The 25973-nt window shown below is 38.2% G+C and overlaps 1 protein-coding gene across 16 annotated transcripts in view; it reads right to left on the bottom strand.

Moving 5' to 3' along the window:
• The window catches only part of CDC42BPA (CDC42 binding protein kinase alpha), a 331875-nt gene that overhangs the window by 4886 nt on the left and 301016 nt on the right, over positions 1-25973 (bottom strand). For 15 of the 16 annotated variants that reach the window (XM_054519266.2, XM_024248084.3, XM_024248085.3 and 12 more), the window contains 4 exons: positions 22100-22223; positions 21248-21365; positions 10191-10308; positions 23-180 (listed from right to left, as the gene is read on the bottom strand). In XM_054519266.2, coding sequence (XP_054375241.1) covers positions 23-180; positions 10191-10308; positions 21248-21365; positions 22100-22223 — 518 coding nt within the window. Of the gene's footprint in view, positions 1-22; positions 181-10190; positions 10309-16025; positions 16212-21247; positions 21366-22099; positions 22224-25973 lie in introns of all 16 variants that reach the window. The other variant, XM_054519311.2, reaches the window with a different exon arrangement.

Genomic DNA, 25973 nt, shown 5'->3' with positions numbered 1-25973 from the left:
CTCCGGAACCCTGCCCACTCACCTCTCCATCAAAGTCCCTCGCTGGGGCATCACTTCCTTGGTCCATGCCTCCGGATGACAAAGAGCCCTCTGATGGGGAGGGCATGGGCTGCCGCTTGGCACTGTAGCTTCCTCCAGAGAATTCCCTCTTTAATGCGCTGCCATTCTGTGCGGATGACCCTACAGTACATCATGCAGGCAAAATTTTACATATGCAGAGAGGACAATACTCTAGAAAGCACACAGACTGCTGAGCTGACAGGCCATCCTTTGCAGGCCCCAGACCACTCCTCCCCTGAAGCGCAGTGAGTCCAACTGTAGTACCTTTGCCCTAAGCTCAACCCCGAATCCAGCAATCTCACTCGCTGTTCCTGTCCACCCCAGCCACGGGGACTCCCGGTGAGCGAACAGAACTCTCTAGGCTGAGCCGTCTGCCCACACGCCCTGCTTGCTAACAATTCCCCGGAATCCCTCAAGTCTCCACCTGCCTGGTACTGCCTTGCACGTCTTTCCCAGCCACTGACGGCTCCCAGCCATCTTTCACTCTTTCACACATCTCTTTCATGGCATTTATGAAGTCATGTTATCAACACATGCCTGCCATTCTCCTAATAGATGAGGTGTCTTTGCCTCTCCAGGGCCTAGCACAGGACATGGCACACGGCAGGCTCAAAACAGATGCGCTAAATGAGGAAGCTGGGTTGTACCATCCCCAGAGAGAGGCCATGCCACTCAATGAAGAAATATCGCTTATCTCCTAGAAAATTTTCATAAAACCACAAAGAAAACATAAAAGTACTTTTACTTCACAGGGCAAAGAGCCTGAAATATAAAATAAAAGTGAGCTTTTCTTCAAAGCCACTCTGTATTATGTTCTCAGAGTTGGGGTAGGAAGCAGTGGACCAGCAGCATTCACAGGAAAAGGGAAGACCCAAAACACCCTGGGGAATTTCGGGGCTATTGTCAGTACCTATTTAAAGCTCTTAGCATTCCCTACTATTACAAGGTTTTTGCTTAAACATGCCTTAATCGTGCTGAGTTTCAGTATTAGGATTATTGGTCCAAAAGACTGTGTTGAGGTTTTAGCACAACTCTAAGGTACAGGTTGTGCTTGTTTCAACTTTTTGCTGGTTTAACATGTCTCAATTGTTTTTCACATTAAGAATTCAGTGAAAAATGTTAAAAAATGATAGTTTAAAGCAGCACATTTATCTAATGACCACCAAAATACACAAGTGTTCATAAATAAACTGAACAAGAGCCTGCCTGGGCAGACTCTGTCCTTGGTAATCCCCCTTCCACCTCCCTTCCTCAGCTTCTTTGTGAAGCCCCTAGGCTGCAGTCACAGGCTCGTTGGCATTTCCTCCACACTGTAACTGACTGACTGCAGATCAGCAACACTGGTGGTATACTGTTTAGCGTATGACGGAGCTTTACAAACACCAATGCCCAGCCCTATCCCAGAACAATTACAGCAGAGTTTCTGATTTAATTTTAAAAGTTCTCCTGTGATTTTTGCACATTGATTTTGTAACCTGAGACTTTGCTGAAGTTGCTTAAGGAGATTTTGGACTGAGACGAAGGGGTTTTCTAAATATACAATCATGTCACCTGCAGACAGAGACAATTTGACTTCCTCTTCCTATCTGAATATGCTTTATTTCCTTCTCTTGTCTGGTTGCCTTGGCCAGAACTTCCAATACTATGTTGAATAGGAGTGGTGAGAGAGGCATCCTTGTCTGGTTGCAGTTTTCAAAGGGAATGCTTCCAGCTTTTGCCCATTCGGTATGATATTGGCTGTGGGTTTGTCATAAATAGCTATTATTTTGAGATACGTTCCATCAATACCTAGTTTATTGAGTTTTTAGTATAAAGGGTGTTGAATTTTATCGAAGGCCTTTTCTGCATCTACTGAGATAATCATGTGGTTTTTGTCACTGGTTCTGTTTATGTGATGGATTACGTTTATTGACTTGCGTATGTGGAACCAGTCTTGCATCTCAGGGATGAAGCCGAATTGATCGTGGTGGATAAGCTTTTTGATGTGCTGCTGGAATTAGTTCGCTAGTACTTTATTGAGGATTTTCGCATCAATGTTCATCAGGGATATTGGCCTGAAATTTTATTTTTTTGTTGTGTCTCTGCCAGGTTTTGGTATCAGGATGATGCTGGCCTCATAAAATGAGTTAGGGAGGAGTTCCTCTTTTTCTATTGTTTGGAATAGTTTCAGAAGGAAAGGTATCAGCTCCTCTTTGTACCTCTGGTAGAATTCAGCTGTGAATCTGCCTGGTCCTGGCTTTTTTTGGCTGGTAGGCTATTAATTACTCCCTCAATTTCAGAACTTGTTATTGGTCTATTCAGGGATTCGACTTCTTCCTGGTTTAGTCTTGGGAGGGTGTATGTGTCCAGGAATGTATCCATTTCTTCTAGATTTTCTAGTTTATTTCTGTAGAGGTGTTTATAGTATTCTTTGATGGTAGTTTCTATTTCTGTGGGATCAGTGGTGATCTCCCCTTTATCATTTTTTTATTTTTGTGTCTATTTGATTCTTCTCTCTTTTCTTATTAGTCTGGCTAGCGGCCTATTTTATTAATCTTTTCAAAAAACCAGCTCCTGGAGTCACTGATTTTTTGAAGGGTTTTTCATGTCTCTATCTCCTTCAGTTCTGCTCTGATCTTAGTTATTTCTTGTCTTCTGCTAGCTTTTGAATGTGTTTGCTCTTGCTTCTCTAGTTCTTTTAATTGTGATGTTACGGTGTCGATTTTAGATCTTTCCTGCTTTCTCTTGTGGGCATTTAGTGCTATAAATTTCCCTCTAAACATTGCTTTAGCTGTGTCTCAGAGATTCTGGTATGTGTCTTTGTTCTCATTGGTTTTAAAGAACTTATTTATTTCTGCCTTCATTTCGTTATTTACCCAGTAGTCATTCAAGAACAGGTTGTTCAGTTTCCATGTAGTTGTGCGGTTTTGAGTGAGTTTCTTAATCCTGAGTTCTAATTTGATTGCACTGTGGTCTGAGAGACTTATAATTTCCATTCCTTTGCATTTGGTGAGGAGTGTTTTACTTCCAATTATGTGGTCAATTTTAGAATAAGTGTGATGTGGTGCTGAGAAGAATGTATATTCTGTGGATTTGGGGTGGAGAGTTCTGTAGGTGTGTATTAGGTCCGCTTGATCAGTGTGCAAAAATCACAAGCATTCCTACACACCAATAATAGACAAACAGAGAGCCAAATCATGAGTGAACTCCCAATTGCTACAAACAGAATAAAATACCTAGGAATCCAACTTACAAGGGATGTGAAGGACCTCTTCAAGGAAAACTACAAACCACTGCTGAAGGAAATAAGAGAGGACACAAACAAATGGAAAAACATTCCATGCTCATGGATAGGAAGAATCAATATCATGAAAATGGCCATAATGCCCAAAGTAATTTATAGATTTAATGCTATCCCCATCAAGCTACCAATGATTTTCTTCAAAGAATTAGAAAAAACTACTTTAAATTTCATATGGAACCAAAAAATAGCCTGTATAGCCAAGACAATCCTAAGCAAAAAGAACAAAGCTGGAGGCATGATACTACCTGACTTCAAACTATACTACAAGGCTACAGTAACCAAAACAACATGGTACTGGTACCAAAACAGATATATAGACCAATGGAACACAACAGAGGCCTCAGAAGTAATGCCACATATCTACAACCATCTGATCTTTGACAAACCTGACAAAAACAAGCAATGGGGAAAGGATTCCCTATTTAATAAATGGTGTTGGGAAAACTGGCTAGCCATATGCAGAAAACTGAAATTGGACCCCTTCCTTACACCTTATACAAAAATTAACTCAAGATGGATTAAAGATTTAAACATAAGATCTAAAACGATAAAAATCCTAGAAGAAAACCTAGGCAATACCATTGAGGACATAGGCACGGGCAAAGACTTCATGACTACAACACCAAAAGCAATGGCAACAAAAGCCAAAATTGGCAAGTGGGATCTAATTAAACTAAAGAGCTTCTGCAGAGCAAAAGAAACTATCATCAGAGTGAACAGGCAACCTACAGAATGGGAGAAAAGTTTTGCCATCTATCCATCTGACAAAGGGCTAATATCCAGAATCTACAAGGAACTTAAACAAATTTACAAGAAAAAAAACCAACCCCATCAAAAAGTGGGTGAAGAATATGAACAGACACTTCTCAAAAAAAGACATTTATGCGGCCAAGAAACATACAAAAAAAAGCTCATCATCACTGGTCATTAGAGAAATGCAAATCAAAACCACAATGAGATAGCATCTCACGCCAGTTAGAATGGTGATCATTAAAAAATCAGGAAACAACAGATTCTGGAGAGGATGTGGAGAAACAGGAACACTTTTTTTTTTTTTTTTTGAGACAGAGCCTTGTTCTGTTGCCCAGGCTGGAGTGCAGTGGCGTGATCTCAGCTCACTGCAAGCTCTGCCTCCCAGGTTCATGCCATTCTCCTGCCTCAGCCTCCCGAGTAGCTGGGACTACAGGCGCCCGCCACCATGCCCGGCTAATTTTTTGTATTTTTAGTAGAGACAGGTTTTCACCATCTTAACAAGGATGGTCTCGATCTCCTGACCTCATGATCCACCCACCTCAGCCTCCCAAAGTGCTGGGATTACAGGCCTGAGCCACCATGCCCAGCGTAGGAAAGCTTTTACACAGTTGGTGGGAGTGTAAGTTAGTTCAACCATTGTGGAAGACAGTGTGGTGATTCCTCAAGGATCTACAACCAGAAATACCATTTGACCCAGCAATCCCATTATTGGGTATATACTCAAAGGATTATAAATCATTCTACTATAAAGACACATGCACATGTATGTTTATTGCAGCATTATTCACCATAGCAAAGATTTGGAACCAACCCAAATACCCATCAATGATAGACTGGATAAAGAAAATGTGGCACATACACACCATGGAATACTATGCAACCATAAAAAAGGATGAGTTCGTGTCCTTTACAGGGACATGGATGAAGCTGGAAACAATCATTCCCAGCAAACTAACACAGGAACAGAAAACCAAACACTGCATGTTCTCATTCATAAGTGGGAGTTGAACAATGAGAATACCCGGACACAGGGAGGGGAACATCACACACTGGGGCCTGTCGGGGGGTGGGGAGTTAGGGGAGGGATAGCATTAAGAGAAATACCTAATGTAGATGACAGGTTGATGGGTGCAGCAAACTACCATGGCACATGTATACCTATGTAACAAACCTGCATGTTCTACACATGTATCCCAGAACTTAAAGTATAATAATAATAATAACAATAATAATAATAATAATAAGCTCTCCTGATGATTCCAGAAGGCCCCTTGGGCTGAGAATCACTGACAACCTCACTCCCCAGGAGACACGTTTCCCCTAACACTCCATCCCCACCACTGGGTTTCTCCACATGCACTGGTCTTCATTTGTTGACCTATTTCTTGGGAAATATACTCTTTACTTTTTTGATGTGGAACGTGTGTCTCCTTAGATTACAAGCTAATTGAACGCCATAAAATATTTTTTGAGTTTTCTTCCAATTCCTTGCCTAGTTTAGTGCTCAGTTCAAAAAATAATGAAAAAGTTGCTTTAACATTTTGTTATTCTGCACAGAAAGTCAAACTGCCAGAGACTTCCAATCCTCTGCTTACTAATGGTGTGACCTTAAGCAAGTTATTTTACCTTTCTGAGTTTCCATTTTCTTCACTTTTAAGTAAAAAAATAAATTCTAACTTACAGGACTTTGTGGGAACAACTCACCACTCAATGCATGGACAGTAACATGCAAAACAGGTGTGTGCGGGCCTACACTGCGCTTCTGGTCTTTTCACTGCCCCCCTCCTTCCTAGCGATCATTTATAGAGCAGATAACTGAACTGAATCCCACCCCAGTGATTTCCACTATGTTTTTTTCACTTTTAAACTTCAGGAATTTTTCTTTTCAAAGAAAGGTTACACTCAAACACTACAACCTTAAAAAAAAAAAAAAAATCAAGGCAGGGCTGTTTTGATTGAACAGCAAAAGGGGCCTGGGGACCCTCTGGCCTGAGGCCACGTACTGTACTCAGGGTACAGCCCCTTCCAGAGAGTTTTAAGTGGTGACTCTGGGGGCTGGGCCCTAAATCTCTCGGGGATGAGCGATGTCCAACCTCTGCATGACTTCCAGGAGGGTCTGGGAGGCTCCCAGTGAGCCCCTACTGCTGACAGGAGTGGGTCTCATTCCTCAGGTGAACTAGGAAGGAGGGAAGGAAGCATGGTGAGCACCGCTGTTTCAATCTGACTTTGCATCATGAAATCGCGAGTCTGGCTGTGGAAGATCCTGTGCTTCTTGCTGTAGAGACTGAACATAGTTGGCCTGTTCCTCTCTTGGCTGGCTGTCCTTCTGGAAACATTTTATATGAGCTGGGCTAGTCTTGAAGCAAGCAGGAGGCACTCTAAACACCAGATGCCCCTCGGCATTCCCGAGAGGGTCTTTCCTCTTGTATCTTTACTGGACAAGCAGCTGGTAACCCGGGACATAAAAAAGGCCAAAGTCAATGAACGTGTTAAGGGCCTTGACAAGAATGCCAGGCCAGCTCGTTTGTCGTTTGCATGCCATCAACAGTGATATGGGAGCCTCACTTCAGCACTTCTAAGGAGATGGGCTGCCTTGGCTCTTTAAATCTTCGCAGTTTAGGGCCTATCTTTATCTGTAATTCCACAAATCCAAAAGTGCTGAAAACCAAAAGTTTTTTCACAAGCTTGATGCAAATTCATGTGATGACAAAACCTAATGTGAACTAGGCTGGGCGCGGTGGGTCACGCCTGTAATCCCAGCATTTTGGGAGGCCGAGGCAGGCAGATTACCTGAGGTCGGAAGTTCAAGAGCAGCCTGGCCAACGTGGTGAAACCCCGTCTCCACTAAAAATACAGAAATTGGCTGGGTGTGGTGGCACTCACCTGTAGTCCCAGCTACTCAGGAGGCTGAGGCAGGAGAATTGCTTGAACCTGGGAGACAGAGGTTTCAGTGAGCCAAGATCGTGCCACTGCACTCCAGCTTGGCCAACAGAGTGAGACTCTGTCTCAAAAAAACAAACAAACAAAAAACCAAAAAAAAAAAACGCAAAACCAAAACAAAAAACAAAACAACAACAACAAAACCCAAAAAATTCCTGGAGGCCGACTTTAGGCTTTATTTATAAAGACTACATTTATTCCTACATTTACAGTGTAAACAGTCATAACTTTTGCTGTGTAAGTATTAATGTGTTTGTGGGAACTTAATGTGTTTGTTTGTCACGGATCTTGCTGGGAATATAACATAATATATGGTAGATCCCTTTCTAAAACATAAAAACATTCTGGCCTCAAGGGTTTCAGGTGAGGAATTATGGACCATTACTTAATTCCTAAAGTTGTAAAACCTTTCTAACTGACTTCTAGATAACTTATAGTTAGTAACAGCTTACTTCAATCATCAAATCTAGCTATCGCTAATAAAAAGACAATTAATAAAAGTGGTTGTCATTTTCCCACTTGGCAAGATTTTTTCATTGTGGTCAGGGCTACATACTGGGTACAGATGACGTTAGGAGATAATGGCAAGAAAGTTGCAAACTGTACATTTCAACATCTTCTTGTCAACTGAAAGCTCCTTGAAAGCATGCTCTATGTCTGTAGCCAGCCTCCAAGATGATCGTCCCTTCTAGTATTCACTCATATGTAGTCCCTTCCCACACAGTACCAGGGCTGGTCTGTGTGATCAACAGCGTACTGCAGAAGTGATGATACAGCACTCCTGAGGTTAGGTAGAAGACTGCTGCTTCTGTCTCTCTGATCACTTGCCCTGGAGGAAGCTTGCAGCCAGACCATAAGGACACTCAGGCACTGGGTATGGAGAGGCCCACATTGGCAAAAACGGGAAGCCTCCAACCAACAGTCGGTGAGGAACTCAGACGTGTCCACAACCACATGGGTGAGCCGGGAAACAGATTCTGTAGTCACAGCTGAGTCTTGAGGTGACTGTGGCCCCAGCAGACAGCTCAACTGCAATCTCATGAGAAACCCTGAACCAGAGCCATCCAGTCTATGATGTTCCCAGATTCCTGACCCTGAGGCAGTGACATAATAAATGTTTGCTATTTTAAGCTATGAGATAATAAATGTTTGCTATTTTAAAGCTCCTAATTTGTGGGATAATTTCTTATGCAGCAAGAGATAACTAATACAGCAACATTCATCTTTATGTTGCCAGAATCTAAAAAAAAAAAATACCTGGGCATAAATTGGGTGCCAAAATCAGTATTTGCTGAATGAAGAGCAAATGAATGGAGGAAACTCAATCTGCATCAGAAGACTTGAATTCAAATATCTAACATTTGAGAATAGAAGGGAACAAGTGAGTTTTCTGACTCAATGACTTTTAAATGTGAAATTGCATTTAGTGCAGTTACTTTCTCTTAAAGTTCATTTGCATGGAGGTGAAAAAAGGTTTCACTGAAGTTGCACCTGGTACACTGGGGGACTGCACTTATGTTGGCACACTCGATCGACACTCTCTCTGATCTCCAAGCAAGTGCCATGCTCCCGGGAAAGCACACACTTGAGAAAGTTACAGAAAAGCAACCTTCAGCCAAGAACAGTCTTCCCCAAAGAGAAGCTACAATGATCACTTGACAATCTATAATCTCACTGCTTATAATCCAGGAAATATCTAAGATCGCAGTGAATTTGATGCGAATAAAATTTATTTTTTTAAATCAGCTAGATGTCTCATCTGTACATTTCTCTCATTTTGAGGTAAGTAGCCTTTAGCATCTTTGTATAATTTATTCAGGCAGACAATATCTTTTTACACACCTTTCCTCCCCCACCAAAAAGTTGCTCTGTGACAGTAGCTGAACCTAAGTGCACCATGGAGCACAGTTTTTTCTCTCTATGGTCCCTCAGCTCAAGGTTCTAGTTTTAAAGTGTAAAAAAGCGATGCTGCAGTTCTGAGTACAGTAAAAAAAAAAAAAAAAAAAAAGGAGAGAGAGACTAATAAAGACTGTGAGACACCTGAAAGCAGGTACTAGGTCACATATGTATTTTTGCCCCCAGCACCTCAGCAGAAGAGTTGGTATCTAATGGAACCTCAAACATGTGTACTGCATGAATGTTATCTTTATTGTAGTAAAGGGTATATTCTTGAATCCATTCCTGGCCTTCTTTCAGTGAATCAAACATATGCTTTTTTTTTTTTTTTTTTTGCTACCTCGGGACCTTTGGACATGCGTGGAATGTCCTGCCTCAGCCCCTTCTTAAATGGTGGTAAATGGGAGTAAATGGTATCATACTAAGGCCCTAGCAGGAAGTCTGGGAGTCATCTTTAACTCTCTCCCTTACTTTTCCATGACTAATTCATCATCAAGTCTTACTGCTTTTAACTCTGAAAATATATCTGGAGAATCTACCATCTTCTCTCCTTCTGCCCCTGCTGTATCCTAAGCCCTCATTGGTTTCCACTGGGACCACTCTAGGAGTCTCCTATCTGGATGCTGGCTTCCACTTTTCCTGCCTCTGGTCCATTCTCCACTTGGCAGCCCGCAGGATTGTTTTAAGAATGTAAATGGAAAGAAAATTCTTCCCTACTTAAAAGCCTTCCTTTTCCTTTTGAATAAAGTAAAAATGGTCTTACCTTAGTCTTCAAGTTCCTGCTGGTCTGACCCTTACCTGCTACTCCGCTCTAATTTTTGTTACTTCCTCACCACTACCATGTAGCCATACTAGCCTTCTTTCAGTTAACCAAACATTACTCAAACATGACTCCACCTCTAGGGAGTGATTTTCCTAATTATTCTGCCAAGTAGGGATTCATCCCTAACAGCTACCCCTTGTTATTCTCTATTAATGTATGCTGTTTACTTCCTTCAGAGCATTTAGCATCACAATTTGTAATCATATTTGTCTGTCTCCCAGATGGCCTGTACACTCTAGAAAGACTCTGGGACTATTTTCTTAACAACTGCATTTGTGCCTATTAGGCATTACCCAGCAGGGTCTGAGACACTGCAGCCACTTGAGAATGCAATGGGCACACATAAGTGAAGGACATGTCACCCATGGGACAGGAGGGGAGGGAGCTGGGGGTCACTCTGTCTCAGAGGCACCTTCCTGTAGCCCCGGCACTTACTTGCTGACAAGCCACTGCTAGCACTCATGGAGCGGCCTGGCTCAGGGCGGGATTTGGTGATAGATGGAATACTGACTGAGCCACTGAATACTGTCCGACTTTCCTGAGGCCGAGGGTTCTACAAACAAAAGCGAGAGAGACATCCTTTAGCCAGAAAGAAACTGATTTTTCTGTAGAGATGTCTATTTTTCACTATAATTACCAAGAAATAAAATCATCTTGACCAGAATGACACAGAGTAAGGAACGGCAGATTATATAGTCTTTCCCACCCACAAAAGTAATAAAACCCTAACATGAAGTAAATCTCATCCTAATCAGGAATAAGTACTTATACTTACTGAAATACTTATCAGTAAACAGCATTTTTTTGTTTCTAAAAACAGTAAGTAAAAATTATATGGTTAGATGTGACAGTGAAGTGTAGAATTACATGGACATTTGCCGATAACTGAAAGCTTTTACTATATATGACATTTTTATTTGCTTAACAGCTGATAAGTCCATTTGGAGAAAATTCTACTAAAATTATATCCTTCTCAAGAAAATGTTTTATTGATGTGATACCAAATGTGCCATTTATAAGTTCACACCCCAGTCACCAGGCATCTTTACTGACTCACACCAATGGTACTGGGATTAGAAATAAGACGCTGCAATACTCACAACCTAGGTGAAGTTAGTTAATTTGGGAATATTAGTTTGAAAACTAATTTCTGATGTAAATGGTCTGGATTTGATTTCAAAGAGTTTATGAGCAGGTTTCTATACATTTACTTGGAAGATGTGCTCCTTATTGATGTTTCCATTTAATCATTGAAAGATTGTAGTGCGTGAGGTAGGAAAACAGGCCACAGAATGTTTTGCAAATCATACACCTGAAGGATAGCCACACAGGTGGTGTGCAGGGTGAGCTGTCTGATTATGGCTGAGAACAGAAAGCATGCTGCCTCCCCAAAGGCCCCAATCTTTTTCACACCAGGAGGATGAGATATTGGGCTGACCAATGTCCAGAGGAGGGAAAAATATTTTAATATTCTTTATAAAACCTGGAGAAGGCAAATTACATATACCATGTTATTAACATCTCTTTTAACACTCATAAGGCTTTTCTCCATTTGTTGACATAATCCTAGCCTCATGTAAGCATCTTCTGATGCAAATGGTCTGGATTTGATTTCTTATAATTTATAAACAGATTTATATATATTTACTTAGAAGATTTATCTACTCCTTATTGATTTTTTTTTCATAGCTACAAAAATGATGGTAATCTTACTAGCCTATTGGCAGCCAGCCTCTCCTTCATTGGCTGTTTGTGAGGGTGTGCCATAAAGGCAGCATGGCGGCTGTGAGCACAGGCTATGGAGGGATTTGGCCCACTACTCACATCTGTGCTGCACAGCTGACTGAGGGCAGGGCTTGGGGTTGCCAAACTCTGTGCCCCAGTTCCCTCAGCTGTATTATGAGGATAATTACTGCCTCCTGGGGCTTGTCTGAGGATGAAGCTAATTATACTAGCAAAAAGAAAGCATGTAGCCCAGTCCAACTATGTGCCTTTCTTTCCTCTGTTCTAATAACAACCTCATACAGCCATCTGCAATATCACTTTCAAATTTCCTTTTAGTCACATCAAAACAGTGATTCTGGCCAGACACAGTGGCTAAGGCCTGTAATCCCAGCACTTTGGGAGACTGAGGTGGGCAGATCACAAGGTCAGGAGTTCGAGACCAGCCTGGCTAATATGGTGAAACCCTGCCTCTACTAAAAATACAAAAAATTAGCTGGGCGTGGTGGCACAAGTCTGTAGTCCCAGCTACTCGGGAGGCTGAGGCAGGAGAATTGCTTGAACCTGGGAGGTGGAGGTTGCTGGAGGAGCCAAGATCGCGCCACTGCACTCTGGCCTGGGCGACAGAGCGAGACTCCATCTCAACAACAACAACAACAACCCCCTAGCAATTCTGCTTGGTGGTGGGGGGATCACAAATTTTACATGTGTTAAACAATACCTTAACTCTATAATGGAAATGCAATGAAAAAAAAATCACACATTAAAAGCAGTAAAAAATTCAAGTTTTGTGACTTTTCCAAAGGATCAATTTGTTAAGTAAAGCCAAATAGTTTAATTCCAAGTTAAACTATAACATGCAACTTTCCTTTGAAAAGAGATGTTCTCTTCATAGAATGCTATAGGCTACCATTACTATAGGGTAATCCTTTATCTTTTCTACATCATCAGAAAATCACACAGATAGTCATAGCCACTAAGACATAACAAAATGTGACTGGAAGATATATTTATTAACCTGGTGTTCTCTCAGTGCTAACTAGTTCATTAAAATTGTTTGCTTTTTTTCTGATTATAAAGGTAATACTCATGAACTGTAGAATAAATAATGAACTCATAAGAGACCAAAAAAGTCGCCTGTGAATTCACCAGATACTAATAACAGTTTGATGTGTTTCCTCCCTATCTTTTCTTCCAACATAATTTAAGAGTTGATGATACTGTATCATGCTGCTTTCAAATGCAATAGAACACCAAGCTAACTAGTGTATTTTTTAAAAATGTTACGACTGTCTGCCTAATTTTACTGTTTCAAAAACACAATCTTTTCTCATCATTTCAAGCTCAGGAAATATTACTCTTTCTTCTAGTAGCTTAACATAGAAAATACATTAGAGAAATTTATCCACATACCTGCCATACATTGATAAACTTTGTGGTATGACTTATGTTTATTCATGACTTATGCTATTTAATGTTAATAGAAATCTATCTTACCTAAATGGTTTTACAAGTTTCAGCAAGAGAACAGGCCTAAATGCTTAAACTACATTTTACATATTTTACTAAATGTCCTCATACTTGCCCTTTAAAGATAGAAACCCAGGGGAACACTGTTGGTAGGCACACCCTCCTCCACACTCACCACCTCAGGGTCCTCAGCTTTTGGGCTGACAGTTCAGTTTGTCCTGGTTATAAGTAAGCATATGGTTCCCTAGCCTCAGTTCTTTAGTCATCTTATAATTTCTTATACTGACTGCTATTACAACAACACTAAACTCTCCAGCACCTAAAATAGTTAGGTGCTGAAAGATATTTGCTGAATAAATAAATGGAAAATGAATAGATTATATCTGCAATCCCAATTTTCTAATTTGAGTATTGAGATTAATTCAGTTGGCAATGTAATTTCAAAATATGATCCTTTCTGTAAAACAGTGTTTAGTTAATATTGATTTGAAGTTACAGGCCTGTGTGTGTTTTAAAGATACAAAGTAATATTTTATGCAAACACTTAAAAGATGACTATCTTCTTTGCTATAATATGACATAGATTAAATAATTTAACACAGAATACAATGAAATCAGCACAGATACTTAAGGCTTTTGAGGTTAAAAGAAACTAGTAATAAAGAAATGTACTAATGTGGCTAAAAAATATTTTTTAGTTATAATAAAAGTCTAGAACTGGAAACTGAGTTCCCAGTTGCCATGCAGTTGTGAAACTCACTTCAAGGAGAGGTTAGAGCTCAGAGAAAGTTTGCAGCACTGAGCTTTCCTACATGCACCTGAAATGCCTGAGAAAAGGTTATGGCAAAACAACTAAAAAAGGGCCAAAGCCAGCACTCAGGAAAACATGCATTAATACCACTTGAAAAGCTCCAAAGCATACATTTTGAAGAATCGCACATACTGAAAGTTGGCAACTAGTTGGCCCCAAATTTAACTGCTGCCATCTACATGCCATCTACATGAATTTGGTTCATCTATCAAATTTGCAAAGTCCATGTAATTCTTGGTGCGTTATTTAAAGCAAATGCTTTTTTTCCTCTAAGAAAATAAAAAAATTAAAATGGAAATAGTCAATGCTAGCAATGCAACAGACACATATACAAGAGCAACCCTGTAAGACGCAAGCAACGTGTGAACAATGCAGCAAAGAAAAGCTCAAAGGAGATGGGAATATCCGTTTCAGGCTATACATTTTTTTATTGTTTTTCTGTAAACCTTAAGATACATTGATGCTGTCCTTTCCTATAAAACAAACCTATCCTAGAATAAATAGCAAAAATTAAGGCTACAAAATATATCTGAAACTTAGTAACAACTTAGTAACTTTATTACTTAGGCTGAAGTAATAAAGGAATGACAAAAAAAAGTTTTGTTAAAAAAAAGTTTATCATTCAGTCAGCTGGAGTTAAATAAACTTCAATATAAAGTGACAAGAAACCTAAGCCTCTGGTCCTTTCAAGGTACAAATATGTATAAGATTAGGGTAAGACTTTCATTTGATGGTACAGTATTTCTAGTTATAGATGACTAACTAAAGCAACATTTCCATGGTCTTTTATATGAAAAGTTATTATTATTATTATTATTTTGAGACAGAGCCTTTCTCTATCACCTAAGCTGGAGTGCAGTGCTGCAATCACGGCTCTCTGCAACTTCGACCTCCCAGGCGCAAGTGATCTTCTCCCCTCAGCCTCCCAAGTAGCTGGGACCACAGGCATGTGCCACCACATCCAGCTAATTTTTTTATTTTTATTTTTTGTAGAAATGGGGTCTCGCTATGGTTGCCCAGGCTTGTCTCAAACTCCTAGGCTCAAGTGATCCTCCTGCCTCAAGCCTTCCAAAGTGCTGGGATTACATGTATGAGCCATCATGCCCAGTGAAAAGTTCCTGATTAACATATACAAAATTCCTCTGGAATCCACTCCCTGCAGTCTAAGCAAACTCAGGCTTATTTTATCGTGGTTAATTTAATTTTGTCAGATAAGATATTTAAGTGATATAATAATTTAAATGTCAATAACATTTAAAACATTATAATTTAGAATAATTTTATAATACAAACAACAAAAAATAAACTTCCCATCCTATAGCTAATTTTCTAATTGGAAAATTTCTACATATATAAATACAAAAATTGATCTACTATTGTTGTAAGTTATGGGACATTATGGGAAGTGGTTTGCATGATACAATTCAAACATTTTATTACCTGCAAAACTAACTTCAGAAAATGTTCCCTTGAAGTTATTGTAAGCATACACCACTTGATGGACATATGAATATTCAGCTTTAATGGACACCAGCTCTCCATCCTACTGCAAAGCCACTAGTAGCAAAGATACAAGCTGAATGGAAGAGACCAACAGTAGCTGCCACAATCTTTCAGAATACAGCATGCTTTTTAAATTTTCCTCTTTCTTTGGTTTTCTCACCTTGGATCCTGGTTGGAATTACATGCATTTCAGTAACTCAAAGATTAGTAAAATCTAACATATTTTTGGAATTTTTGTTACTCATTAATATTAATTTTTTAACTTTTCACTTTGGAGATTTTTAAGCTTTTCAAAAAGGGGTTTATTGTAGATAGGTCTGTGGATGGGTTCTACCACAGACTTTAACCTCACTAAATATAAAACATTTCACTGAATTGAACTGGTTATAGGGTAAGGAGCTAAAAAATTCAGAAATTCTAGGAGCCCTTTGCTGTTTGTTTTAACAGAATAGAGAGCTATCTCTTATGATGGGAAAATCTTTTATTAAACATAGATAAATCTTTAATACTGTGTTTCAAAAATGAAAATTGAAATCTTCCCTATTCCTCCATCTTCTTCCTCAAAAGAAGAAACAAAATAGAAATGGGAAAGAAGAGGAAGATAAATGGAGGAAGAGGAAGAGGAGAAGTTTGCCAGAAGAGAAACAGGCCAAAGGAAAAGGTTCACAAGATGGCACCATCTCAGCGGTGTTACTTATTAAGCCAGGCAAAAGGAAATCCATACATGGTTAGTGAAAGTTAACACCTGACTCAGCTGTTCATACCCTCAGAGTCATAAAGCTTGGTGTACCAGGGACAGAGCGTAGAGACGGGGAATATTCAGGGTTTATGGAATCAGGAGAGAGAAATTTTTCAGCAGAATTAACAGTCATGTGATAGATGTGTTCAAAGTTGATCGGAGAGGAGATCAGACCGGAGTGATGATGAGGGGATGGATAAGGGAAACCTGGCTATCAAAAACAAAAGAAAGATGAAAAAAGGCAATAAGGTGATGAAAATGGATTCACATTTCACACAACATGCACATAGAACAAATGGAATAGTATCTTATATCAGAGCTGAATCCTTAATGAAATACTTCTAGGTCTTAGAAAGTTAAATTTTGTAATACTCTTGCCAGTTACTTAAATAGCTGATTTGCAAAAGATCATTCTTTTTTATAAAATTATTCTTTAATTAAAATAAGTACGGAGAAATTGGACTTTCAGAGATACAAGACTTTCAGAATTTAGTTCAGTATTTTCTTATGTAATAACACAATCAAAATATGGCAAAAAGCTATCAAAAACATTAAGGATAGAAAAAGCAAGAAACAAGCAAGAAAATGAACAAGTGAGCCTACAACAGCTTCTAAATAGATGTGTTATGAAACTGTTTCTTTAGAAATCTAAAACCATGTAAAACCATTCCCTGATAATGTGTTTGTTTTTACTGATTTTATTTCCTTATAACAGTTAACCATGGAATATACTAATTATTGGTTTACCTTTAAGCAGCCCAAGCTTATCTCCAGTTAGACACCCAAAAAGAACATGTTTGTTTTCTTAACAAGGTAAAAATCTTCCCTTCAATGTTCAGGTATATTTTTTAAAAATGAAATAATGTAATATCAAAGATATAGAAAAAAGCTTTTGAATCCAAGGACTAATTTTAAAGATAAAAGAACTACTTCTGAATATGCAGGAACTATCATTCAGTAGCCAGTCACCTTCTCTAATGGGAATTTTCAAGATTCAGTTCTTGAAGAACAGTTATGTTTCCAGAAAACATGATCCCTTCATTAGAGGCACAGGGTGAATGGCGTGTTGGAGAGAGTGCTAACTGAATCCAGCATGGCATTCACATTCCCATGAGCTGAGATGAACCTCCTTTGTAAAAAGATTGCATAAATTACCTAGGCTTAAAAGAAAGGCTCCTCTGTAAGGTCTTGTTTTTATTCTAGATATATGAATAAAATCAGTACCTTCTGAGGTTGTACTGACGTACATGAAACTTTGACTTTAAGAAGCAAAATTACATCTTAAAGCTCCAGGATGTCACTAAGCTCGAAAATATACTTTTATTAACAATTTTAGTAATGGATAAAAAGCTAGGAGAAATGTAATGTGCTAAAAATAAATCTTCTAGAGGTAAAGTATTATTCTTGCATCCAAATTAGAGAAAAATTTGTTATTACAAATAGCAACCATGTATTAAAACGGTAAATTACTTTAAAAAATTCAAGAAAATGAATATAGCATCTATTTATAAGCCACACACACCATCTTATATTAATGCTTATATTGTCTTGGCTCACTTAGATACAAATAAAGGTTTGCATCTGATACAAGAATATGACTCCCTTAGCCTCACTGCTCCTTCCATATTCAAAAAGCAAACAATTCTGTTTCAAGAACATCTTGCACAAAAGCAACAGAATTAAATTTCTAAAGATATACAATAAACTTTCTAAGCTTATAAGTATTTCACAGGAAAGCAATACTGATTTGAATAAATTAAAATATAAAAATGTCTGGGACACATGCTCTTTGAATAGATGACAACATGTGGCTTTGCTATTTAAAAACTCATATATGTTAACATTAGATAAATTTAATTCATCTTTATTTTATGTGACAGTTTGTAATAATTCCATTTCAATGGAAAGAACATATTAACATCTGAGAATACATTAAAATATCACAAGCTTTTCAATAGATACATACACAAGTACAGGCATGCATATTATTATTATTTTCAGACATGCATATTATTGTATTTACTACTGTCTACTCTGAGATAAAGATGGTTCTGGGCACAAAGTAAGTGCTCAATAAATATTTGTTAGATGATTAAATGGATGCCTATAAAAAAGCCCCAGGTTATATGTCCTTTGGTAGTGAAATAGAAAAAAGTCATGTGAAAATAAAATCTGGTTGTGAAGAACAGGAATTCAGACAGATAAAATCTTTGATGCATACTACATGTACAGGTGAAGAAACAGGTTTCAAAAATTTACACCAGCTTCTTGTCCTGGAAATACAAAAGCACTTACGTGATAAGAAAACATTAAAGCAATGAAAGGCACATTAAAAATTGAATTGCAATGAGAGGGCAAAAAGTCACTTGTGTTAATGCCAAAAAGAACGATTATCATGTGTTAACAAAATCAGGTGACAACAAACACTAAAAATCAAGCGGTCTAATGATTCTGTGGAAAATGCTATCTTCACTTGTTTTGCTTGTCAATATAGACCTTATTTTGAACAAAAAATAAGATACAGATTTTTTCTTTTTCTTTTATCTCTTTTTTTTTTTTAAAGTGGTAGAAGGAAGAGGGAAGAAAATGTAGAGTGAGGAGGGATCTCTGATAAAAAAAGTTCTTACAATGCTTGAAATCTGACATTTTGGCATCAAGGTGCATAGTCTTATTGGATATGAAGGTCTGAAAGAACTCTGGAACATTAGCAAACTGATTTTTCACCTGACGGCAGAAGGATACCAAGCAGAGTAACATTCTGTTAAACACTGTAATACGTGGGCTAGAATAGAATGTCTACAAACATTTTCTATACTACTTCTAGCTACATTGTTGGAATGTATGAGATAAAAACATTCTTTTCTGTGTAAAATGAAACAAAGGTGTAAGAAATTTAAATTTTAAAAGAATATCTATTAAAACCTTGTAACTACTGAAATAATATTATATTTGCTGATGCTTTGCTTTGCAACTTACATATTTGAAATTTGTATCCTGCTATCCCTACATAATGCTAACTACACATTATGTATTGAAAAAACTACTGACTCAATTTAAAAAGTTTAAAATACTACACAGCACTTGACTTACCAAATGTAAGTCATAAATATATTCACATTTCAATTGTTTATCACAATTTAAAAAATTCTTTAAGGTATTTTGTGGCTGACATCCCACCTTCCATAAGGAAAAACAACAGGCTTTGGACTCTATAGTTATGTTATGTTTACTTCTGAGGTTAAAGGAAAACCAGACTCAGGACTTTAAGCAAATGTTCCTAATGGGAAAAGAATGGAGAGAAATCTGAGATCTCACTCCCAGGAAAAGGTTGAAAAAAAAATAGTATAGCTTTTAAACATGATAGAAAAGTATAACAGTTTTAATATTTAATGTGCTCGACCTAAAAATTTTTAAAAATACTATATCAAGATAAGCTGTAATCTAGTTTTTGCACTTTTTAAATATTTACTCAGCACAGCTAACCCTATTCCAAAAACATAAGTGATTAATGAGGTTGGTTTGAACTCCACAAAGAAAAGTATATTACTATGAATATATAATGATATTTTGATATTATTGGTAATGGTAATAAGAATGTCACATTCATTCATAAGCAAGCAGAGCCAACTGATGAACTGAGATATTTACAATGAAGAACTCAGACTTGAATGCAAGTATTTTTTCTTCCCATGAAATAAATGCAAACCTCCCTTTAAAAGTTGTTTGTTTAAATTTAAAGAAACTTGACTGCACACCGAACTATATTATCAACCAATTTCTCTGTCAGTGATAGATGTTTATATCTTCTATCACTGTAGTGTTGATAATGTGGTTAATTAAGACAGATTTCCTTAGAGAGCAATTTGGGTCAAGATTCACAAATCATCTCCCAAATGGCCATGAAATATGAATTATACTTAAAATTCTGTGCAAAATTTAGCAACTATCACTACCAATCAAAAGGGTCATTTTTAAAGTTTTAATAGTATGCTGAGAGAACTATGGTACTGAAATGTACAGAGCCTGGCTAATTCCACTAATATTCTTAATTTAAACATGACCAGTCTGAGACCCTAATCTTCATATTGTTAAAACCGAATAGTTCTCCAATGTTGTACCTTTTTTTCTTTTTTTGAGATAGGGTCTTGCTCAGTTGCCCAATGCAACGGCCATCATAGCTCCCCACAGCCTCAAACTCCTGGGCTCAAGTAATCCTCCCACCTTAGCCTCCCAAGTAACTAGGACTACAGGCACACATTACCATGCCCAGCAATGTTTTTATAGAAATGGGGTCTTGGTCAGGCTTGGTGGCTCACGCCTGTAATCCCAGCACTTTCAGAGGCCGAGGTGGGCGGATCACAAGGTCACGGTTCGAGACCAGCCTGACCAACATTGTGAAACCCCATCTCTACTAAAAATACAAAATTAGCTGGGCATGGTGGTGGGTGCCTGTAATCCCAGCTACTCAGGAGGCTAAAGCAGGAGAATCACTTGAACCTGGGAGGCAGAGGTTGCAGTGAGCCGAGATCACACCATTGCACTCCAGCCTGGGTGATAGAGCGAGACTCCATCTCAAAAAAAGAAAAAAAAAAAGAAAAAAAAGAGATGCGGTTTTGCTTATGTTGCCTGGGCTGGTCTTGAACTCCTGGCCTCAGCAATCCTCATGCCTTGGCCTCCCAAAGTGCTGGGATTACAGGCATGAGCCACCACACCTGGCCTATGTTATACGTTTTCATGTACAACTGATCAGGTAACATGTTTGTAACTGGGCAAAGGAAAAAGATTTAATTTCACAACTATCGGAGAGATGTGACCATTAATGACCAAGATAATGTGGTTCTCTAGGAAGAAAAAAAAAAAAAAAAAAGAGTAGGGCAAATATCTGTATTAATTTGCTAACACGTAGTGAAATTTTAGTGATTTGGTAACCACATTCCAAATCTGGTATAGAACCTCTCCAAATTTGGTAGTTTCTTCCACTACCAATAGTAAACTAGGCATGAGAGAAATTCTCCAATATGGAACTAAGTAGGAACCTGATTTGTTTGGCTTTTGACAGATGTCTAAATTTTATGTTTTGTTCATCAGATATGTCATCATATATCTTAGACATATTGTGGTATACTGAGAGAAACATTTCCTCATTACATTCACATATCCTTTGAAGTCTACGCATATATTTAAGCCTATGTATTTATATTCCCCCCACACCCGCCCTTTTTTACATTCACTCTTAATTCCTCTTACCATGGGCAGGTCTTTCAGGATCTGTATTCCATCTCCAGGACCCATGTGTGCTATGTGGTTAAAATTAGTTGGATTAGAAATTAATTTATTTCTCATTTCTGGATCTCGTAGCATTTCCCTGTAAGACAAAGCATCTGTTTAGATATTTTTCCACAGTTAATTTACGTAGCTTATGAAAAAAATTAAGCTTAATTTTCTTAATAAAAATACAACTGTTAAATCACATTAATAATAATACAGAGTAACAGAATATACTCAATTAAAAATGTACTTCCTTAGAATATTTTGTTTTAAATTTTAAAAAAAAGATCTTATGATTTTAGGTAGAACAGTAGAGGGTCTTTTTAAATACTTAAGACATCAAAGAAGCTCTACTTTGTTTTACATATAATTCTGAACATTTTATGTATCTCTTTAAAAATGATTGCTAACACTTCAGAAACGGTCTTATATGTAACTGTAAATACTACAATCCTACTTCTGTTTGCTCATGAAGAGAGTAGTTAGTCTGAACTTCTTAGACATATACAGGTTTACTGTATGCACAGCTATGTCCTATGCTTATATTGTAGAAAGGTACATGATCCAAAAATATGACTATTCCATATACATAGAGAAGTGAATGAAGTGAATAAAAATATGGTACTTTAATCCAGTGCATACTCACAATTTTGAGAATATTAATTAAAATGACACTGGGAAGTTACATTCATTATTGCAGTTTTTGATACCACAGATGAATGAGATTTTCAGATACCCAATTTTCCTTCCAAATCAAATATAGTATCATCACCAAGTAGTCCTTCAGATGGTACAAGCATGCATGGATGATAGTACAGGTTAAGTATCTACCTCCTCTGCTGCATCCTTTCCTCTTCTGGGACTCTGAAGGAATAACGCCGCTTATTGTTAATATTTCTAACCATTTGTTTCCGACTATTATCTGATGTTTCAGGAACTACCAGTTCGTCCCCTTCTGTTAAAATAAAAATACAAATGATAATGATGTTCTTTAAACTATTAAAATGTTTTTTATCTATTAACCTCCAAGACAGTACAAACACTGATAGTACAAGTGTATGCAATTCTGGTTTTTAAATGTTGTGTTGATAACCACAGTAAATAATATTTAACAGAACCTATGTAAACAGATAATATGCGGAAAGTAAACATAGCTTACAAAATGTACTTACACTTTTACTTGATTATAAACACAGTAGGACATAATTTTACTAGAAGACAACTGTAGTTGCCTTGGCGTTCTGTCACTCTAATCAGCCACCCTACCGCAGTATCTCAATACTATATTTTCTCTCCCTCCAGGTATTGATTTCAATGGCTTAGGGTGTTGTTAAAGAGCTACTATTGTTACCCTGAACAGTAATCAGACATAAATGGTAAGCCTGATTTACCATAAATGGTAAATAACAATTACAACTATCTTTACATAATAAAAAAATTTCCTTTGCAAGGTTCAATCTATGAGATATGGAGTAAAAAGAAGGAGCTGTGCTCCCACTACCGTTCCTCTACAAAAGGTAAGAATCTGTCGCTATTTCTCCTCTTCTGATCTCGGGGGTAGATGATGTTTAATCATATACACCTAGCAACCCAGTCTTATCCGATGTCAGTTTTAATATCTAGAAGTAAATAAAACTGTCTGCCAGGGACTCCCAAAACATGCTGGGCTGTGTGAAAATAAGAAAAAAATAGACAGCTGTATCCATATAACACAACAAAGGGTGTCATTATAAATAAGATAAGGAAAAACAGGAAAGTTTAGAAGTTTTCAACACCCAAAAAGCTGAAGTGAGAGGGAGGAGGTGCGAAGAAGTCAAATGAGCCTAGAAGAAAACAAAGGTGATAATCAGCAGAAATGCAACATGATCTTCGTGGCATAATAATATGGCTTAGGCAGACTGCTTTCCTAACAATAAATATTTTAAAAATAGAATTATTATTATTATTTATTTGTTTGAGGCAGGGTCTTGCTCTGTTGCCCAGGCTGGAGTGTAGTGGCACCATCATAGCTCACTGCAGCCTCGACCTCCTGGGCTCAAGTGATCCTCCTGTCTTGGCCTCCCAAAGAGCTGGGATTACAGGCACATGCACCACCATGCCCAGCCAAAGAACAGAATTTTTGAAGTGAATGAGAATGTGGGACACAAATTTGGAATTTGAGAATTATGAGGGCACAGCAGGTCTTGGAGACTTAGGGTGGCAATGGGAGACTTAGGATGGCAATGGGAGATTTTGGACAGGCAGAGGGCTGTCCAAGAAATGATGGAGAAAGCAAAACACAGAAAAAGAAAGGACCTCTTGAGATGGGATTTCCTTCCTTTGTAAAAGAAAAAGACAACTACATTAAAATGTTGTCAGATTCCTCTTCTCCAAGATCTACCTCTACTCTTAGCCTAGAGTAGAAAGATGAAAAAGCATGGGAAAAGACAAGTCAGAATAGGTTTTGTCTTATAGACACATAGTGGGTATGAACACATTCATGACCAGCATAGTCACACACAGTGAGAATAGGGTGGAGCCAATCTTATACAAATATGTGGAGTTCCTCTAAGAAACAGAATACAGGCATACCTTGGAAAAAGTGCAGGTTCAGTTTGAGACCACATAAAAAAAAAATATCAAAATAAAGCAAGTCACACAATTTTTTTGGTCTTCCAGTGCATATACATTATGTTTACATTATACTGTAGTCTGTTAAGTGTGCAACAGTATGTGTCTAAAAAAAATACATACCATAATTTAAAAATGCTTTATTGCCAAAAAATGCTAACGATCATCTTCACCTTCATGAGTCATATTCTTGTTGATAGTTGGGAGGGTCTTGCCTCGATGTGGATAAGCTGCTGACTGAGCAGCGTGGTGGCTGCTGAAGGTTGGAATGGCTGTGGCAATTTCTTAAAGTGAGACATCAATAAAGTTTGCCACACTAACTCCTCCTTTCACAAAAGACGGTTCTCCATAGCATAATGATGCTGTTTGGTAACATTTTACCCACAGTAGAATTCCTTTCAAAACTGGAGTCAATCCTCTCAAACCCTGCCTCTGCCCTATCACCTTAGTGTATGTAATATTCTAAATATTTTCTTGTTTTTTCAACAATGTTCTTAACATCTTCACCACGAGTAGATTCCATTTCAAGAAACCATTTTTTTTTTTGCTTACCCATGAGATACAACACCTCATCCAATCAAATTTATCATGTGATTGCAGCAATTCAGTCTCCACTTCTAATTCTAGTAGTTCTCTTGCTCTTTTCACCACATCTGTAGTTATTTCCTTCACTGATGTCTGGAACCTCTAAAAGTCATCCATGAGGGCTGGAATCTGCTTCTTCCAAACTCCTGTGAATGTTGGTATTTTGACCTCCTCCCATGAATCACACATGTTCTTAATGGCATCTAGAATGGTGAGTCCTTTTCAGAAGGTTTTCAATCTATTTTGCCCAGATTCATCAGAGGAATAACTATCTGTGGCAGCTATGGCCTTATGAAATGTGTTTTCTTAAATGATCAGACTTGGAAGTCAAAATTACTCCTCTATCCATGGGCTACAGAATGGATGCTGTGTTAGCAGACGTGAAAATAACATCATTAATCTCCTTGTACATCTCCATCAGAGATTTTGGGTGACTTAGGTGCACTGTCAATGAGCAGGAATATTTTGAAAGAAGTATTTCTTTTCTGAGTAGTAGATCTCAACAGTGGGATTAAAATTTTCAGTGACATCCTGTAAACAGATGTGTTGCCATCCAGACTTTGTTGTTCTGCTTGTAAAATTTAGGCAGAGCAGAGTTACCATAATTCTTTTTTTTTTGAGATGGAGTTTTGCCCTTGTTGCCCAGGCTGGAGCGCAATGGCGCAATCTTGGCTCACCGCAACCTCCACCTCCCAGGTTCAAGCGATTCTCCTGCCTCAGCCTCCTGAGTAGCTGGGATTACAGGCATGCGCCACCATGCCCGGCTAATTTTGTATTTTTAGTAGAGACAGAGTTTCTCCATGTTGGCCAGGCTGGTCTCGAACTCCTGACCTCAGGTGATCTGCCTGCCTCGGCCTCTGAAAGTGCTGGGATTACAGCTGTGAGCCACCGTGCCCGGCCGAGTTACTGTAACTCTTAAGGGCCTAGGATTTTTTCGAATGGTAAATGAGCACTGGCTTCAATGTAAAGCCACAAACTGCATTAATCCCTAACAAGAGTCAGCCTGTCCTTTGAAGCTTTGAAGCCAGACATTGACTTCTCTCTAGCTATGACAGTCCTAGATGGCATCTTCTTCCTATAGAAGTCTGTTTTAGCTACATTGAATTTTGTATTGTTCAGTGTAGCCACCTTCATCAATTATCTTAGCTATGTCTTCTGGATAAATTGCTGAGCTTGTACATCAATATTTGCTGTTTCACCTTGCATTTTTATGTTATGGAGATGGCTTCCTTCCTTAAATCTCATGAGCCAAACTCTGCTAGCTTCTTTTCTACTACAGGTTCCCGATAGCTCTCAGCTTTTATAGAACTGAAGAGAAAGCTTTGCTCTGGATTAGGCTTTGGCTTAAGGGAATGTTGCGGCTGACAGTCTATCCAGATCACTAAAACTTTCTTTGTAACAGCAATAAGGTTGTTTCACTTTCTTATCATTCATGTGTTCTCTGTAGCAGCACTGTTAATTTCTTTCAAGAACTTTTCCTTTGCACTCATGACTTGGCTAACTGTTGCAA

Source organism: Pongo abelii, chromosome 1 (assembly GCF_028885655.2).
Source record: "Pongo abelii isolate AG06213 chromosome 1, NHGRI_mPonAbe1-v2.0_pri, whole genome shotgun sequence".
NCBI lineage: Eukaryota > Metazoa > Chordata > Mammalia > Primates > Hominidae > Pongo > Pongo abelii.
The sequence above is the reverse complement of the archived record's forward strand: the minus strand, read 5'-3'. Positions and strand labels throughout refer to the sequence as shown.